Consider the following 20,312-nt stretch of genomic DNA (forward strand, 5'->3'; position numbering starts at 1 on the left):
TCAGCCAAGAGAAACAAACTACAGATGAAAACAGGCGCTGTGATGTTGTTCAGTATGGAAAAAAAAAAAAAAAAAAACACACCCGCGTGTCCTCTGAGGAAATCTCAGAAGTCAGAAAAACAGTTAATGGCTATAAAATCTGCTCTGCGATGCATAAAGCAGATAAGCTGCTTGTCGCTGTTCCCAGTGATGAAAATAAAGCTTCAAAGAACATCTCAGGTCTTCGGCGTAACATTGCATACGACCAACTTGATGACGCAAGAAATAATTCCATACAGCAAAAAAAACAAGTACAGTTTGTCTCTTCACCTCCTTCTGAATGGATGTTCTGCCAGAAACTGTTAAGTGGCTTCCAGCAAATTCATTAAGTAACAGGAAAGGCAGCGACCTACAAAGCTTTAATCCAAAAAATAGGTCAAGATTTTTGAAAAGGGGTTTCATTTTTGTGTCCTTTTTATATTTTTTTTTTATAAATTGTGAATTCAGATAAATAGATTGTTATCCATAAAACATATGACACAAATAATATGTAGAGGACGTGGTTCTCATTAGTGGTGGGTTTAGTTTTATTAAAGACTATACAGGCACAGAAAAGCTTCAGATTTTTCATTTTCATATTAATGTAGGGATATACATTCCTGCTGAGTTCATGTTGAGTAGCTCACGCTGAAAACATTTAAACAGCGTAATCACACTGTTGCAATGCAAGCAGACGAATGCAAACAGCTTCAGGGTTCTAGCCAGAGGTTGATCGCTGAGGTCGTCGCCGTTAACAACAGCTGCAGGTAAACACAGACCACTGCTGCCAACTCAGTAAGGAATTAGCTATTGGCTGTCCTTAAAGTCACTAGAAGTCGGTGTATGATGTAACTTGACCTAATTTGCATAATTGGTCATTTGCATATAGTTGCAATCAAGACTGTAGGAGAGAGGAATCACAACTTTGGAGAGACAAAACGTGAAAAAAAAACACCCTAAATATGTTTAGAACTACAAATGAACTTTGTAGGTGTCTGAAAAGCCACTAAAAGTCGCTAAGTTGGCAACACTGATCCACACTCCCTATCAGCATCAAGTCACATGGTCCAATCAGATTCAGGTGCCTTCACTGGCCCATAGGACCAACCTTTATCACAGCATATGACATACATTATATCCAACTGCTCACCGTCACTGAATTAGCAAGCTGGCACGGTATTTAGAGTTTAGATAATGCTTACATTAGCAAGCTAATGCTAATCAACCCCATCCCCAACACATGTGCAGGGCTGAAATCTTTTTCTGGCTAGAACCCTGAGCTTCTCATTTTATGAATTTTCTTCGCTGCTCTTAAAAAAGACTTTACCTGACGACGAGCTCTGAGAATTATGAGAATGACAGTGTGAAAAGGCTTCCCTGACAAAAGAAAAATTATTGTGAGAGGGAAAAACTGCCAGGAACGAGGAAACATAAAACTCTTAAAAAGAAAAATGATGCCAGTATTACACTGCTTTTATTTCCCTGAGCACATCGCGGAAATTCTCCACACAAACCTCCCTGGTGGGTCGCTGCAGTGACGCGAGCTTCCAGGCTTCCTCAAACGTGTCCTCAGAAATATTCACACCGACATTCCTGAAGATCTCTGCCATCTGTGAGAAAGACGTTGAAAGGTGTCAGTGACGGTTTAGCAAGGTGCACCTGAACGTTAATTAGCACTAACACGAAGACTGTCAGTACAAACACAGTTGAAAGGTTTACTTTAGTGACTTGAAGGAACTGAACTTAGAAGACTGTTGGCCCCCACCTGACACTCAAAGCAGCCGTGCATTTAAATATGCCTGGAAATGATCTAAATGCAGCAAACGTGTATATTTGCTGTAGGCCGGGAGCTTCCTCTGAGATTCCAGGGGAACTGATTATCTTCTGAAGACAGTCTTAAGTGCAGAGGTGGGAAGTAACGAAGTACAAATACTTCGTTACTGTACTTAAGTAGATTTTTTAGGTATCTGTACTTTACTTGAGTATTTATTTTTCTGAGTACTTTTTACTTTTACTCCCTACATTTTTACACAAGTATCGGTACTTTCTACTTCTTACATTTTCAAAACAGACTCGTTACTTTTTAACACGTCAGGGAGAAGTTTGCGTTTCCGGTCAGTGCGCCGTCAGTCATCAAGCGATCTGAGCCTAAACGGAGGAATAATAAGAGACAATCGTACTGGCGTATCCTCCATCACCGGGGCTTATCGGGTACAAAGGGATTAAATACACAAACCCATATAATTAATGTCTCATTTATAGCGCTATAATCAGGGGTCACAGCGGGCCGGACCGAATCCGTAAGTTATGCGCGCGGGACATAAACAGCTTAGCTAGCGCTACTGAAGAGGAGCGAGCATGAAGGGAGTAACGTGTGGCAGGTAAATGCAACGTTTTTAAATGCTCAACAAATATCAGCAAACACACAAAGTGTGTGCAGTTTGTCACACAGTGTGTCTGCTAGCTAAAAGAAGAGCTGCTGCATTTCAGGGAGAGCAAAGAGAGAGAAGTTCACTCAGAGATGGAGAAAGAGGACAGGAGAGGAAGAAGAGAGGTTAGAATTAAAGGTAAGGACTGGAAAATAAACTGAAGTATGCTGACTTTGTGTTATTCAAAGATTGGATGAAAATACTGCAGTTTAGTACGTAATAAACAGGTTATCTTGTTGTACTGTATTTACAGTAAAGCTCTGTGTTGGTGCACTTTGTGTTGATGGTCAGAGTTACAGGTTACATCAGTGCAGCAGAGATGAGTTTGAATCAAAGCTGCTGATGCTGAGATTCATTCACTGAGTCCAACATTTCTACAGCCTGTATGCTGTCAGTGTAGGGGATGGAGATCAGCTCAGAGAGCTGTGAAATACTGGGTTACATCTTTGTGAGTTCACTTCATCCACACAGAGCAGTAAACCTCAGAGCAGCAGCAGCAGCAGGTCAGCTGATCACAGCCTGCACACCAACATCATTTACTGCAGCTCACAATAGAAAGCTGTGATTCTTCTCCCCATGCAGAGCCACTACAGCTGATCTTAGGGTTCCTCCAGCTTCTGAATCCCACTGTAACCCCTGAGTATCCTCATGTTTGTGTTTAGGTGGAGACACAGTCACCCTCTACTATGGAGGACACAGAGAACAGAGCTGTGTTTAAATTCCCTTTAACAGTTTGTGTCCTATGTAACAGATTCAAGCTGAGTGCATTCATTAGAATTAAAATTTAGATTGGAATAACGTTTGTGTTCTCATGTATTATTTTATATTATTACAATAATATATAATAAGGTTCAGTTAGCTTTACACAAAAATAGCAGGTAGAAACGTCCTCCAAAGAGCTACTTTTACTTTCTTACTTTGAGTAAATTTCAGAGCCTGTACTTTTTTACTTTTACTTAAGTAAAGAAGTTGAACCAGTACTTCGACTTTTACCAAAGTATTTTTTAACACAAGTACATGTACTTCTACTTAAGTACAGAATGTCAGTACTTTTGCCACCTCTGCTTAAGTGGCTTTAGAGAAACTGCAATTTCTGGTGCTTCTGTTCTGGGGTTGCAGCTTTGGAAGGACTCCTGATTACTGTCACCATTTTATTTCCACTATGTATTGTATTTCTGCACCTTCAGCAGCCTTTAGCACACTGAGGTGCATTTATGCATGCTCGACTGTTGGAGCTGTCCTGATTAATGTCAAATTAAAAACAGACTTTAGATTCTGAACTGTGTGAAAAAAAAGCTCAAACAGAAGCTTTTCTCAGGCAGATAAATTATATGGGTCAACCTCAGACGCAGTTAATGAGATTAACCACATCAGCGGCGTTGATTTTACAGGGACAGGGGCCGCTGTCGTACAGATGAAGCCTCGTCAGCTTGAAAAGTAACAGGCCTAATGATGTTGTAACAGAGCCACTGTTTATGTCATGTCTCCAGTAACATGTTGTTGTAATAACCTGAGCTTTTCCTCTAGGAAAGCACAGAAAAAACAATAATAATAATATTTTTGCTACAAATAAAAAAGACAGTGAGATGTGGCAGACAGTGCCGTCTCATGTGTAGACTGTACCTCGTCCTTGCTGCGAGGACAGAAGAAATGCTCCTTATAAACACCTCGCAGGGCATGAACTGATGGATGCAGAAGATCTGCAGCTGTGGACGTATCTCCATAATTATTTTTGTCACTGACTCTTTTAATGCGTGGAGCTGGGAGGTCAGAGCGCACGGAGGGGAGCCCATACGTCCGTCCGTCTGTGTGAAGAGAGACCAAATGATGTGCCAGGAAGCGCGTGAAAAGTTAGCAAACTACACAAAACATTTCTAAAATACAAAAGGAAATTTCCTTAAATGCACAATGTAAAACATCTCATGCATGAAGTGCTGCAACATCACTTAAACACACAGTATATTTTATTTAAAAATTACTTGTTTGCATAAGTTGATAAACAGTGTTTTGAACTGTGTCATGACTGCACCACCTGGAAGAGATTTGTTTATGAGGGAGTGTCTACATATATATCCAAATGTTTCTGGCTATGACGATGGATTCCTGGCACACACGGTCGCTTCCTTATTCCGCGAGAGGCAGCTCGTCTCCTGACTTACCTGATGGGAACGGACCAGCCCTCGCAGCCCCAATGAGGGAGGAAGTAGTTCTGAAGTGGTCCGGGGCTGCCCTCGGTGGCCTCAGAGTTCTAAGAGTTTTCAGTGAGCTGCCTGGCTCAACGGGCTCTAGGTCTTCTCGCTCGATTAAGGCCCGACGGGGAGGAAGCTGTGCCGGCACTCTTTCTGCGTCTGCTGGAGTTGAGCTGGTCTGACGCTCTGCAGGAGATGAATTAATCAGGGAATGTTAGCTACAAATTAGTGCTCACATGTAACAGAGAGAATAATAAACTGGCTTAAATCTGCAGGTTTTAGGCGTTCTGTGATGTTAGTGTTAGTTTTAGTTTTGTGAAAAAGCCTAAAATAAACTGATATATTAAACTGCATTGATTTTACCATTTGTAATAATGCACTGCTCCCGACTGTCGATGGGCATCTTGTCCTTCCAGTTGAGAAAGTTGGCAAACTCCAGGAAGTTGATGAGCCCGTCCTTGTCCGTGTCGCAGGAATCCATCAGGTCATCCAGAACCGGCTCACTCACGTTCAGCTGGAACTGATGGCAGACTGCACGCAGGTCCTCTCTGTCAATCATCCCCTTTCCTGTCTGGTAGTTGACATAAAGATACATAATCTCTATAAACACATTTTGAGCATGAATATGTATTTAAAGATTTTAATTTAATAGCACACTGATTAATCGTGCTTAGGTGGGCTTTGGCTGCCTGTTCATAAATAAGAATCTCTGATGAAGACAGTTTGTGTTTAAAAGTGTGACACAGCTCAGCAAAGGGAGAATCACAGAAGCACTGTTACTTTAACAGAGTCTTAAAGCCAGCAGCTTGACCTCCTCACTGCAGAGACTCTGAATTATCCAACACAAGTGTGACTAATAACAGTGCTCATGGATGGCAGGGCCTATATAGAAATCAGCCTTCATCAGTGTTGTTCATCACAGCTGAGGTTGATGGTTCTTGTCCACGTGAATAAACACTTTATTCTCTCATTATTTCAGACTTTTTAATGTTAACAGATTACAACAAGTATTTTTTTTTTATATATATATTTTGAATCTCAGTTAAACATCAGCCTGTTGTGATTTGATTCATACCTTATCATAATGTCTGAACGCCTTCAGCAAGGAGGGGAAGTTTTCAAAGTTGACCTTCTTGAGGTGGTGTCTCACTGCGTTCACCAGGCTGCGCCGTCTGTCCGGGCCTCTCGTGTACCGCCCCGGGTCTGCAGAGTGGATCAGATCTCCAGCGCCTGTCAAGGAAGGGTTTCTAAGGGCACGCCACATATTCCCTTATGCTACACAAAAGGACATTTTTACACAAAGTTTACCAAAATCAACCGGTGGCAGGACAATCCCAAAAGTGTGATCAGGTGGGAAAGGCAAAGTTTTTTCTCTCCTGAAAAGAATGAGAAAATTAAATAAAATGTTAATGAGATTATTTAGATAATTCATTAGAGAGAGTGAAAAAAAAAATGTACTTGTTGATGGTTTTGCCCATGTGTTGTGCCATCTTTTCTCTGTTCCCAGATCTCTTCCAAGCAGCTGGATTGTAAAACCTATGAAAAATAACACAAACAATTCAAGTCTGATTTGACTTTGTAAACTGGCCTCTGAGCAGATATGTAATATTAACTGCTGTATGGCTGCTTTATTTTGGTGCTTACTTCTGTGACTCCCCCAGCCAGTGAAGGGTTTTGCCCAGATTACGGCCATCGTTGAAATGCGGCGTGGGGATCCCGAACCTGCTGTCTTTACTGTGACGAGTCCAGTCATACTTTCTATTCATTTGTTCGCCTGGAACGAAACAAGATGATCGCACTGTGTAAAAACAATGAAATGAATTCCACAAATTCACTGTTGGCAGTAAAAGTAAAGTAAGATTTTCTTAAACCTTACCAACAAAATAAGCATTATGGCTGCGGATGTAAGCTTCATGTGCCACCTCAGCGTCCCTCTCTACCTCCTCCGCTGTTCTTGAAGGGTTAATAATCTCACGCACGCTCAAACCTCGATAAAAGGAACGAGAGAGAGAGAGAGGGAGCTCATCGATGTAAACGCAGCACAAATTTGTGTTTGGTCGATTATTTCTTTGTTGTAACATCGCTTTTTAGCAATAGGCTTCAGAGATTTATTGTTACAACAAAGAAAGTTTCGTTTTTATAAATTAAAACTAAATATTTTAAAAGTCTGAACATTTTTCAACAAAAGCACACAACCATCATAGACTTAAACCTATTTTCTTGTTGTTTTATCTGCTTCTGATTTATTGTCATACATACCTTTCATTGCTTGTACACCGAACGTTGTTTCGTCATCGTATGAGGTGGGAGGTTCGGCACGTTGGACGTGCGATCGGCCAAGAGGAGCTTTCTTATTTGACGCATATACAGATTCACTAAGTTCCTCCAACTTCTGCTGGACCAAGGTCTTTGGTGGAGGATTTAGCAAGCTTCCACTCTGTATGAATCATGTAACAATAAATATCTTTAGGTCAATATTAGACTAATTGTGTGATTGTAAATTTAATATTGTGTATGCAAAGCAACACTGTGCCATAAATTAATTGAACACCAGCTTCCAAACAAAGTGATATCATAAAACACGCTGCTCATTTCCGATGTGAGAAACCTTCGTGAAACAAATATAAAACCATCATCAATGTCTCAGCAAAAATTAGAAATGAGGAGGGACATGAAAAAAAGGGAACCTGCTGTAACACCATAGTACAATGATGGCCTCTGACAGGCGTGGGTCTTTTTTACTTCCATTACATGATTGTGAATGATTACTTCATACACCCATTGAATCTTTGGAGGTAAACATAATTACCCTGCAGCGTACAAACACACACACACACACACCACCTCCTGCACCGCTGCTCCTCTGGTGCCACGTGCACACACGCAGGTCAGAGAGGCCAGGCGGAAAATATTTATTCTACCTGAAAACCACTAAGCTGTGAGCCACCGTTTGTTGAAGTGTTGTTGCTAGTTTTGTCAGCCTCGGCTGAGATGTGCTCGACTCCAAACGGTGATCCCAAAACACGGAGACTGCGCGTGTTATGTGGATATTTGGATGTGTACAAAGGTTTGAACCGGTGCAGAAATCTTGCTGAAACACGCTGAGAGAGCGCAGACCTCCACCAGAGCAGCTCACTCTCTTTTAACGAAATAGTATTTTATTTTGTATATATTCATTTTGTTTTATTTGTTCTTTTTAAATGTACTTTAAGAAGTTTGGAATGCAGTAAAAATGATGCATTTTAGGGTCAGCTTGAAAGAAAGGCAGATGTGAAATGTAAACGTGAGGTCAGAGGTCAAATGTGACATGATATTTTAAATCTTTATATGGTACTTTCTATATGTTGGCAACACACACCACACTTGTAAGAATCATAGTCTCTCAGTTATGAGGCTTTTTGTCAGTTTTCGACCAACAAATCTTTAGCACCAAAATATATAAAGTCAGATTACGTAGAGTTACAGACGTGATACTATTTGTAGTAAGAAAGAACTTTGAGTGCTCAAATCTAAGTATCAGTCTGTTTACATTTTTATTTGATGATAATTATTGATTTGTTAATGTGTCTATTACTTTATTTATGATTACAGTACAATGAAGCTCAAAAAAAAGTAATCCTGACCAAAACACACTGAGTGAAGTGGTGCTTTAAAAAATGACTCAGACACATTTTAAATAAATAAAGACATTTTTTCTCTTAAATTGATTAGATGTTAAGTTATGTGAGCCTTAAATCCATTACTAAACAGAGTCATACATGTTTAAACTTGCTTTAATAACTCGAGGAGCCGTGTACTCACAGTGAGGGATGCTTTGGTGACGACACCGTGAACGAGGGCGCTGGCAGCGTCTGGGTCGTTCGCCCTGCCTGTGTGCACCCTGATGGCTCCTGGTCCCGGCCGGGTGCTGCTGCGGTATTTCCTCACCACAGGTGGAGTCGTGGGCTGGAAAGCGCAGAGAAAGTGTTAGTGCGCAATTTCACAAAACCTCAGATTAGTGATCTCAATAGAGGTAAAACAGCTTTTTTGAGTTAATACTGCTATGTAACTCGACACTAACACAGTGTGTTTTTTCAGTGACCTCTGCACCCATCTGGAAATGTTTTAAGGCACTTATTTTAAAGAATGGTTTAAATTAACTCTCATTTCAAAGGTTCACAGCATGGGCATTACCAGGAGTTTTTTAAATGGGGTGACACCAGGGCACCAGGAACAAGGTGGGGGAAGAAATCAGAATATTTAATAAGAATTAAATCATTTTGTTAGATAGTTTTATTTATTCACTTATTTATACAATGCTGGGCATAATATTATAACATAATGCATCAGTAGATTTATATTTTAAAATCTGCTAAATAAAAAGTAAAGCTTTAGAATATGGAGTACAAAGAACAATCTTCCATCCACCCATCTTCTTCCACTTATCCGGGGCCGGGTTGCGGGGGCAGCAGCCTGAGCAGAGAAGCCCAGACCTCCCTCTCCCCAGCCACCTCCTCCAGCTCATCCGCAGGTGTTCCCAGGCCAGCCGAGAGATATAATCTCTCCAGCGTGTCCTGGGCCCAGGACAAAGAACAACCTTTGTATCCAAAATATCGTTGAATAGATTAAGATCATATTTGAGGGGGACCGGTGTTGTGCCAAAAAGTGATTTCTGATGTTTCTGTGTTTTCCATGTGTTATACCTTTGCTTATATTGATAAACAGACTGCAGTCAACAGAACTTAGAGGTTATATATGATAAAGAATTTACCTGTTTTGCAAGTATCTTTATGACACTATGTCATTGTACTTCCATTATAATCAATCCAGAGCTTTTTGGCCACTTTCTGCTGCCCTCTTGATCACATCTGTCTTAAAAAACTTTTACCATCATTGCTCCTCAGAATTGCCCCACAGTTGTCCCCATTTCCGGATGCTCTGAGTGCCATGTCTCCACACACGCAAACACAAATGAACTCACTCTTTCCACTTCTCGTAAGCAGGTCTTAACACCGTCTCCTGGAGGTATCAGTTTTCCGGCCTGCAGTTAAGGAAAAAAACAAAACCATCCAGTACAGTTAGCGTTGAAAATAAAGGTCTCTTTTCCAAAAGCGTAGACAGCACAACAGCTGAAAGCTAGCAGAGCATAAGCTGTCTGAGAGAGGACTTACCTTCGGGATATGTAGGCTTCTATCTGTACGTTTCACTTCGCTGGAAGTATTTATATCAGTCATACTGAATCCACATGTAGCAGTGTAACGCTTATCTTATCTGTAAAGTTCGTCTTTAAACTTTTAAGGAAACAGGTTTGTGTCGCGCTTGGACGCAGAGGTGTGCACCTGTTTAAGGTCCGTTGCCTAGCAACATGACTCGGTATTTTAAAATACTTTTCAGGCGAATCTAACACTGCAAACTAACGGGGATACCAGGTGAATGACTTCTTATATATATATTGTTTTAACTCAGTGGCGTTAACCTTGAACCAAATTCCACCTTTTAACCAATATCCTAACTAAGGATTTATTGTTATTATTGTTATTATATTACTCTGTCTTGTAATTTTGGAGACAGGCACATTTCAGTAAATTGGGGGTAAATCTTGACCTGTGATTGGTTGGGCGTGCTGATACGCAGGCGGATTGTCAATTCCAGTCATACGATCTGTCATCATCCTTCGTACAATGCGAAAAGGGAAGTTGAAAGAAGTGGGAGAGCGAGATCGCGGAGCCTTATGAAATCTAACGTTACAGCAGCTGGCTGGTTACTCGACACACTGTGAACGCACACTGAGCTACTGCAAATACTGTCCTGGAGATACCATTCATATTAACTGCGCTCCTGCTTTTGATAGGTAAGTAGCTAGTATTAGCTTTAGCTGGCTAGCCAGTGGCTATCCGGAGGGCTCCTCCCGATGCGGCCGCAGCTGAACAGTGCTAGCCTGCCCAGTGCCTATGATTTGGCTAGCTAACGTTAGCTAGCCGACACTGGAATGGCCGTGCAACTTAGCTTGGTTAACGTTATATTGCTGGTAAATCTGGATGAGTCGTCACGTCCAGATCACCTACACATTAGCATTTTACTATCACAAACAGCTGCAGCCCTCTTCCAGACTGCCTGATAAGCTACTTGACTAATTCACCGTCATGGGGCTAACGTTGGCTAGCTGTCACTAGCTGTACACACCCAAACCTGCATCATCTGTGTTTGAGCATTTTCAGACCTTATGTAAGTGTCGTGTTTACTGCGTATAGGCTTGATTGGTATGCTGCTCCCCGCACTGACACCTGTGTGACACGGGCTAAACTGTGTTGTATCATAAACAGAGATTAGGTTTCGGACTGGACATTTTGAACTTAGGAGCTAGCCATGTTGCTAACGCTAGCGGTTGCTGCCAACTAAAACGATCTAGTCAGCAGCAACACAACAGGTTATTTGTGGTTATCTGTGTGTCGTAACGCGATTTCGACGCTCGAAGTTGACAGCAATTATTTTTGGAGCGATGTCCTGTGTTTAGTTGGGTGGTGGGAATGTGAAATGTATCGGCTACAGAGAATCTGTTGTTGTCGTTGTTGTTGCTGTTGTTTCCTTAACTGCAAACCCGTGACAAAGCGAACCAAACAAACCAATAATAATAATAAAACACACTAACAACTCAGATACCTTGCCCGCACATATGTGCCCAGACTCGTGCCAGAATCCCCTTTGTAACTGTCTCCCTCACACAGTTGAAGCCACACACACACACACAAATGGTTTGTGTGTCTGTTGGGGTTTTCACGACCACAACAGTAGTTGAACTGGTACAAGTCAGGCAGGCTGGAGGTATAAGTTTAAATATATGTATGACATCATTTTCCGAAATATTGGACTTACTGTGAAGCAGACTCCTCTCTAAACCTGTTATTGCAGCTGGTTACTACAGCAGACGTCCAATCAAAGTGTGGTAATTTGAAACCATGTTTAATGTGTCAGTGTGTAACAAACTAGAGCAAATTTCCCTTCATGTTTGTGGTATTAGCTGTGATACTTTGAGTTTGGAAAGAAATATAGTTCTAAAAATGTTATAAAACTTAACAGATTAAACTTCAGTGGTCCTGAATATTGTAGTCATTTCACACACACACACACAAATACAGCAATCTGTGCATAAAAATGCATTTTCCAGGAGCTTTTTAGTGAGGAATTCTTGAAAGTTTGGTTTTAGATTTAGGAAAAGTGGTGTGGGCCACTGACAAAGGGTTAAAGCTGAATATTTAAGACGGACAGCAATTGCAGGGTTTTCCTGCCTTTTGGGGGTGACAGTTGGCCTGTGTATTGTTGAGGAAATGAGCCTGTGTTATGTACTTAATGCATTTTCCTTTTGTTTTTGCCCGTTTAATAAACAAAAGGCTAAATTAAATCCCACTTAAAAAAAAAAAACAAGGTTACATTTTTTTCTTTTTAATCAGTCCTTGTGCTTTTCCTTTGGGGAAAATACAAAATCTCTGGGGGGGGCACCAGAATGTATTAAATGCAGGAAAAAAAAAAACAAAACAGAAATGGTGCTTAAATTCATATCCATCCACCCATCTTTTTGTATCACTTTGTATAGATTTTCTGTGATGGTGACACCTTGCTTTATTTTCCTTCTCTTGCTCAGGTATTTTCTACAGTTTTTCACATCCCGAGACCAGACAGTGTGACATGGCAAGTAGAGGCGGAGCCACACGACCCAATGGGCCAAATGCAGGCAACAAGATTTGCCAGTTCAAACTCGTGCTTTTAGGAGAGTCAGCGGTGGGAAAGTCAAGTCTGGTACTTCGTTTCGTTAAGGGTCAGTTTCATGAATTCCAAGAGAGCACAATCGGAGGTATGTAATCATCATAAATCAGTATTGCCATGTTTGTTTTTGTTCTGTGAATGGGCCAGCTCTGAGACTCTCAGTGAACCACGTATTGGAATATATATACTGGATATTAAGCTCGCCTTAACAGCTACAAGCACATAGCTGTAGTAAGAGTCATAGTCCCTGGACAGAACATAGATTTAAAAATTAACGCAATGAAATCAACTCCATCCACCCATTTTTCTTTCACTTATCCAATTCAGAGTCATGGGGGGGCTGGAGCCTATCCCATCTACCATAGAAGCCTGGACAAGTAGACAGTGTGTCACAGGGCTAATGCAGAAAGGCAGACAACCATTCGCACTCACATTCCCACCTATGGGCAATTTAGAATCACCAGTTAACCTAACCCCACTAACTGCATGTCTTTGGACTGTGGGAGGAACCCGGAGTACCCGTGAGAACCCAAAATAGAAAATATTGGAACTTAAACTCCCCCAAAAAGCATGCATCCAGTATGTGATTCAGTTGGAGAGAAAGAGGAGTTTTTGAACATTTTCAAAGTAAAAATGTCTTATAGGAACAGGCAACTATGCAAATAACTGGGTGAATTAGGTTACTGCAGTCTGTTATCTTGATAAACTTAGCCTCATTGCTGGGCAACACGTGTACTGTGCTCACTTCTGAGAACTGTATATTCAAATCAGATTCCTGCCGTTCCATCACCGCTGGGCTGTGTGCTAAGATGAAATAGTGTCCTTTATTTCACATATTATATATGCTATATTGGCTGTCAGTGGTCATGTGATTAGGCAAAAGCATCTCTTAACATTTAAGTACTGTTCAGAGTTCTCGTTGAAAGCAGCATTGTTGGCAGAGCCAATTAAGGTTTAAATTAAATTAAGTGTGTCTGAGTGAATCTCACCGCAGTTATTGCACCCATTCTGATTTTCAACCCCGGGTGTGTCCAGCATTGGCCTCTGTTACTTTGACTGCAACACATTTGATTAGCGCAGTGTTTAAATACCCACGTGTCACCGGGCCCTCTGCTTTGTGCCCCTGCAGCTGCCTTCCTGACTCAGACGGTATGTTTGGACGACACAACGGTCAAGTTTGAGATCTGGGACACGGCCGGTCAGGAGCGCTACCACAGTCTGGCTCCCATGTACTACAGAGGTGCACAGGCAGCCATTGTGGTCTATGATATTACAAATGAGGTAGGTCAGGTTCCAGGCTTAGCTGTCTGTGTGCCTGCTGGCTTACCTGCTTTGCTTTCATTTATCTTCACCAAGCAACATTGTTGTCAAAGATGAGGAAGTAATGGGGCTTTCCACCTTAATATTTCTAAGTAGTGGTTTAGCTAAAAACAGAAGCTTATTTTGGTATCTTGACACATTACGAGATGACTCATCAACAGACCGTGTTTTGCAGGCAGTGTTTAGACCTTAGATGTCTATCAGGGGCAGGTTATATATCAGGATATTCAAAAGTATGGTTTTTCATTACAAAGAGAACATATTAGACTGTGATTAATATGTAGACCATGTGCAGGTTCAGACTGTTTGTCTGTTTCAACAGCCCCAGAAAGAACCTGTTAGGCTAATTTCCAGCTTCATACTCTTGACTCAACTAGAGCGGCTTTGTGTGGGTCATAGTTTCACATGCTCCTTATTTTTTGACCATAGTGGGTGCAGCGTCTTAGCCTATCCTCTGAGACAAGCTCTTCTGACACCCTCCCTCCGCCTTTTAACGAAAATAACTTAATTTGTGTAGCACCTTTTAAAGTTTACAAAGTCCTCTGACAGACAAGCAAAAGCAGAATAACTAAATTCAAACAGAAAGCTGGAGATTAGGGCAAAAAAAAGAATAAAATTAAAGAAAAGACGATAACATCGCTCAGAAAAATTCAGTGTCAACATTAAAAATACACAATTCAATTAAAACATGAATCTCAAACATCTGAAATTATAAAAGAACAATAAGCCAGCTTTCTTCTTATTGGCTGGATCTCGTAAACAGAAGGTTTTAACAGTAGGTGGGTGGAGTTTCTGTGTTCGGTCAGAGCTGTGTGTCATCATATCATATGTGACCATATGATTTGATTGTTACAGACAACACACAGAGCCAAGGGTAGAACAGACTGGCTGAAAGGGAGTGCTTAGTGCAGTCTGAGATTTGGGCTCATTTGGATTATTTTCACATACACTGACGCCTTTTTTTTTTTTCAAACTTTGTCCGTCTTTAGTATGAATATCCAGTATTGTAATATTATCTAGATGACAGAAAAAAAAAAAGGAACATTCTAGTGCATCCCCTTTAAACAAATAAATAAAACCTCTGCCAGTACGAGAGCAGCTAATTTATTTATATCACATTACAAGAAAGTTGCATTGGGATTGTTTTCTGGCCTCTGCATGCATGACTGAAATATGGATGTAGGAATTTTTCCTTTCACAAATCCTTTTTTGCTGTATGTATGTGTGCAGTTGTGGGTCCTTCTTGTGTAAAAAGCTAATAAAAGTTAGTCGAATAGAAGAGAGAACAGAGCAGAGTGTAATATCTGCATTATTGTCACCTCTGGGTTTTACTTTATTGACAAAGTCACTGGAAATGTTGTTCCCCTTTTCTTTTAAGAAGAGAAGCAAAGAACGTTAATGTTCCTTATTATTATTATTATTATTATTAGAGACAAATGTAGCATTTTTATATTTGCACTGCATAACTCAGTGTAGCACAGCCTCTGCACACCGTGTTGCTTTTACTGTAATATCTCATCAAAAGCATCAGTATGATGATTCTGTCCTCCTTCAGAAGACGGACGAATGACTAACGGGACATCGTGGGAAAGTCGCCCTGTTATCGTCCATCGCACAGGCCTTATTGCTATTTTCACTAACCGAGCCCCCCCTGACTTACCCCTCCCTGCTCTGTTTTCCAGGAGTCATTTGTTCGGGCAAAGAATTGGGTTAAAGAGCTTCAGAGACAAGCCAGTCCAAATATTGTAATAGCCCTGGCTGGGAACAAGGCTGATCTCGCAAACAAGAGAGCGCTGGACTTCCAGGTTTGTCTTCTTAATTAACTAAGATGTGCGCAGAGTCATAAAGTCATCAAAGAAAGTAGAATTTATGGCTGCATTTGTTAAAAGCCATCATTAAATAATTGTGGGAATAATTATTGTTAAGCTTGGATCGTGCCTCCCTGCTTCCTCTGCTGTTTCCTTTTTTTTTTTTTTTGTCGACTCAAACTGTGAAAAACTTTGAGCCCTTTCAGCTGATAATTTCCTGATGCCGGTGTAACCTTCACAGGATGCACAGTCATACGCAGATGACAACAGTTTGCTTTTCATGGAAACGTCAGCAAAGACCTCTATGAACGTGAATGAGATTTTCATGGCCATTGGTAAGTGTCTCCACTCTCGTACTTCAAATACGATGTGAAGGATTATTTGTGACCTTCTGAGCAGAGCTCGTCACCAGCCGTAGGATTTAAACACACTCTGAAACGTCTGTGTTGAAGTGTCCTTATGAACAGGAAGACATGGTGGCTGTGCACCTGTCTTGTCCATCCATCCATCCATCCATTCACTTCCGCTTATCCTGTTCAGGGTCGCGGGGGGGCTGGAGCCTATCCCAGCTGTCATAGGGCGAGAGGCAGGGTACACCCTGTACAGGTCGCCAGCCTGTCGCAGGGCCAACACAGAGAGACAAACAACCTTTCACACTCACATTCATGCTCTCATTCACACCTATGGGCAATTTAGATTAGCCAATTAACCTAACCCCAGTAAGTGCATGTCTTTGGAATGTGGGAGGAAACCGGAGTACCCGGAGGAAACCCACGCAAGCACGGGGAGAACATGCAAACTCCACACAGAGAGAGGGAGAGGCCTGGGCCAAGGTGGAATCGAACCTGTCTTGTCATGTAAATATATTATTGCAGGATTCATCAGTGTTTGCACTGTATGATAAAGTATGCAAGAGACTCTTACTGCCTTCATTCAAGTCTGCAGTTGAGAGCAAGTCGTGTAGTAATAAGCTGCCGTAATGCACTGCTGGGCAGTCGGTTCTCTTCGATCCATAAGTCTGGGAAATAATAAATGAGTGTTTGCGGTATTTATATGCAGGTGATCATCTGTCATTAATGAGCCGGATCAATGAAAAAAGTCCCTGCAGAATGCGAGTACTAAACAGCAGATTTTAAAGGGAACTGTGTGGTTCGTTAGCAGCTGCTAAACAGCCATTTACAGATACGTGGTAGATACTTTGGACACAGGGTTTGCTGTTAAGCCCGTAGCAGTTAATTTGTCCTGCATTGAAATGAAATGTTACATAATGCCCGCTCAGTTGTCCATCTTTATGCCTGATCATAACCACTTTGTTGGCACCCACCAGCTTTCAGTAATGTTGCCTTTGAGCAGAACTTGAATCTAAGTCTAGTTTTGGTCTCAGAGGCTCAGGGAGGCCAAGCTGGGCCTTCGTGTCCCTGAAGGAAATCATCCTGTTTGACAGATCCAGTCTGAACGGTCATGCAGCTTCTGAAAGCTTAACTATATTTAGTTTTGTTTTGTATTTATTTAGTCTACTCAGTGGAATGTCTTGCAGAATATGGTGTGCCAGCTGGCAGCGTAAAATGCACTAATAGCTGTAATAACTGAGGCAGTGCGCAGTTTGTCCACCAGAGGTCGCTGGCAAGTTATTTTTAAATTGTGAGACGTCTGGATCAGCTGGTCTCAGCGCCACAGAATGTAACTTTAGTCCTTTCATGCAGATGTTTTTACTCATTTTTCCTGATTCACTGATTCTCACAGACACACACACACACACACACACACACACACACACACACACTCAACCCTTCACTCAGTATATTTGGTGTTTCCAGCTTAAAGAATTAGATATATTTTATCCTTTTTTGGCCATAAATTGAACTATTGTTCAGATAAATTAAGGCATCTAATTACATGACATTGAGAAGTTTTAACTGAGAAGAGCATAAGCAGATTAGTCTTGATAAGAGAGGAAAGACCGTGTTGCTGAGAGATCACATTAGTGTGCCAGTGAGTTTAGTGAACCACACCCATCTTCAAAGTCAGCTTTTATTTTAATCTCAGCTACACGCCTCTAAAGTGTCGGGACTAGATCGTGGAAAGTTATGAAGTTGAGTCGTCAGACTGTGTCCTCAGGAAAACGAACAGCCGCTGAAGTATTTGGAGACCTGTGATGGAACCAGCACAAGAGTGGTTTTCACATTTGGCCATGATGACACTTTGACTCAGAGAGAAAACAATGCCGGTCATGCTGTCGTGGCTCGTGAGGGTTGTTAGCTGCATTCCTCAGACGAGCATTGTTGCAACTGTTGAGGTGGGACAGTTCACAGAGATCTGTAGGCTGGGCCAGAAATCAGTCACCTCACTGCGCAGTACACCCTTCATTCATGTGATTGAACGTGTAGTGAATATTACAGTGTTCTGTAGATTTTCATGCCCGATATATTTCCATGTAATGCAGTCAAGCTTCAGTAAATTAAACTTTTTTTTTTTTTTAATCACAGTCATGTTGATTTTCTTTGACATAAGGCTAAAAACTATTTGGTGGGCACAAACATTTTTATACGCCCGTTGAAAGATGGGATCAAGAACTATTCAGCCTACGCTTATCAGACTTCATGGGCAGATGATTTATGACCAAACCAAGGCTGGGACTGTGTATGGGGTCACTGGTGTCAAAGTCATGTGGTTAAATCTTTCTTTTTTTGTTACTTTGTTACATATGTAAGAAACAGTTTGAAGGGTTTTGATGAAACCTTTCCATGATTATTCTCCATACATTATGCAGAGATCAGCTCCTGTAGGTCAAGGTCAAAAGTCAAGGTCACATAATTATTCAATTTTTGCTTTTCATGTGACAACCAACAGGGTTAATACAGTGTGATGGATTTGTTGCTTATATTTGTTAAGTTGATTAATATCTCAACGCGACTTCTGATGTCGTATCTTCAGCCTGACCTGCTGCTTCAGGAGGTCAGGAGAAGGTTGTGCTGAAAGGCAGAATGACAGCGTAGCATTATTGCTAAACAGCATGTAGCATAAGAGTCATTTTATCTCGTTTTAATCTGTGATTGCACACTGCGACCCAGATCAGTGTTTTTAAAGTGAATGATATTACATTTAATATATCCAAAATGATGGATTCATTGCAAGTTACTCTTATAATAAATTTTGATATCATCACTGGTCAGGTTGTGGTCTTTCTGCAGGGTCATTACTGATACTCTGTCTTTGCCACTGCAGCAAAGAAGCTACCCAAGAATGAGCCTCAAGCCGCCGGAGCCAGCACCGGACGGAACCGGGGAGTGGACCTGACAGAGACGGCTCAGCCCACCAGCCGCCCCTGCTGCGCTAACTAACCCAGCTCTTCCTGCTCATCCTCTCCACACAAACTCCCTGTCCTCCTCCTGCTCCGCCCCTCCTCCTCCTCCTCCTCCTCATCTGAACAACATCTGGACATCGGGCTCCTTGGCTTTCTGTCAGACCTGACTTCAGCCCCCCCCCTCCCCGGAATAGCTAAAAGACTCTGTATAGCTGCATTTCTAATACCTTTTTTTTGTTGATGTTTTTTTTTTTTTAACTTTTTTTAAGAAGTGTATATCAGTATAATGGATGCATGTATCACTACAACGCCTAAAAAAGAAAAACACATTTTTATCTCTTATTCACTTGGAAGACTAACCCCGTTTAAGAAAGACGAGCGAGCGAGAAACCTTCGAGTGTGTGACTGTGTCGTGTGTGAGTTTCTGATGAGAAGGTGTTGCCTCATTTGCCACTCGGCAGGGTCGGTTGGTTGTTGCCCATAATTGTGTGTGTGTGTGTGTGTGTGTGTACGTCTGTGTATGTATGTGTTAATTTTTTAATTTTAATTTTATTTTTTTGCTCACAGTTCGGAGAAAATGAAATTGTCCCCATCTTGAGATGCCTGGATTCTCAGACTGTTTGTTTTGAGGCGCTCGGGTGTCTCGACGGTGCCAGGAAATGATTATTGTGCAAACCAACAACTCTTCCCTCCCTCCTCACATCTGTTACACAGGAGGATGTGTCCTTCCAAGGCTCCATGTGGGAAACTGTGGAAAATAAATTTGGGTACTGTTCACTGTTTGAATAAAGTGTAGTGTGTAGAAAGGAGGAAAAAAAAACCAAACATCTTTATACACATGTGATTGCTCAGTATGTTGTAATGTGGGCTTGTCAGATTTCAGTGCATCACACTCAACAACAAAGTCGTCATGGTGCAGGAAATGTGGAGTTTTGCGAGGTTTGAACAAGCAGACCCAAAGGGACTCAAAGATGTGACTCAAAGAAGGTTCTCATGTTGACACAGTCTTATGTTAAAAGTTTGACAGTGACGTGGAAAATCAACAGGAAACGACTGCTGAACATCCTGTTTTGTGAGTTGTTTTGCAAAGACTTGAACATATGATTAGAGATATGTTTAAACGTCAGCCTTGCTCATCCACTCTGTTTCCATTCAGGCCAGTAGCCAAGCTGCATCAGTTTTCTAAATGAGAGGGAGGGGGGGTTGTTTTTGGATTTCAGACAGGACACAATCAGAAAATTGGGCTTCTAAAAAACATATTCTAATGCTGGTATAGGGTGCAATTCTGCAATGTTATCTTCTTCCTTTAATACGGCTTGCAGAGCTCATGAGCTCACTAGAAAATTGATCTAGAGATTCCGAACAATTGTACAGTTCAATATAGGCCTGCATTTTTTTTTCTTTTTTCTTTTATTTCCATTCTAGACCTCGTCACAAACTGGTCAAATGTTAAGCAGTGGTGGTCTTTTTAGGTATATGTAGTGTTATTAACAAAATCCCTCTG

General features: G+C 41.4%; 2 protein-coding genes across 3 annotated transcripts; one reads left to right on the top strand and one right to left on the bottom strand.

The window, feature by feature from the left end:
• Positions 1 to 87: 87 nt before the first annotated feature.
• On the bottom strand, positions 88 to 10,274 carry efhb (EF-hand domain family, member B). The gene is made up of 13 exons (XM_030749365.1): positions 9,787 to 10,274; positions 9,597 to 9,656; positions 8,438 to 8,581; positions 6,896 to 7,073; positions 6,513 to 6,623; positions 6,281 to 6,410; positions 6,095 to 6,172; positions 5,945 to 6,012; positions 5,712 to 5,866; positions 5,000 to 5,207; positions 4,607 to 4,822; positions 4,071 to 4,252; positions 88 to 1,628 (listed from the first exon to the last, which is right to left on the bottom strand). The coding sequence occupies exons 1-13, from the start codon at positions 9,847 to 9,849 to the stop codon at positions 1,482 to 1,484; spliced, it is 1,740 nt and encodes a 579-aa protein (XP_030605225.1). The 5' UTR covers positions 9,850 to 10,274; the 3' UTR covers positions 88 to 1,481.
• rab5ab (RAB5A, member RAS oncogene family, b) lies at positions 9,964 to 20,034 on the top strand. 2 transcript variants are annotated; one of them, XM_030749367.1, is made up of 6 exons: positions 9,964 to 10,044; positions 12,255 to 12,464; positions 13,506 to 13,657; positions 15,379 to 15,501; positions 15,746 to 15,839; positions 18,730 to 20,034. In XM_030749367.1, the coding sequence occupies exons 2-6, from the start codon at positions 12,299 to 12,301 to the stop codon at positions 18,843 to 18,845; spliced, it is 651 nt and encodes a 216-aa protein (XP_030605227.1). In that variant the 5' UTR covers positions 9,964 to 10,044; positions 12,255 to 12,298; the 3' UTR covers positions 18,846 to 20,034. The 2 variants fall into 2 exon arrangements, with proteins under 2 accessions (XP_030605227.1, XP_030605226.1); XM_030749366.1 differs by lacking the exon at positions 9,964 to 10,044 and adding an exon at positions 10,287 to 10,466.
• Positions 20,035 to 20,312: the final 278 nt, after the last annotated feature.

This window comes from Archocentrus centrarchus, chromosome 16 (assembly GCF_007364275.1).
Source record: "Archocentrus centrarchus isolate MPI-CPG fArcCen1 chromosome 16, fArcCen1, whole genome shotgun sequence".
NCBI lineage: Eukaryota > Metazoa > Chordata > Actinopteri > Cichliformes > Cichlidae > Archocentrus > Archocentrus centrarchus.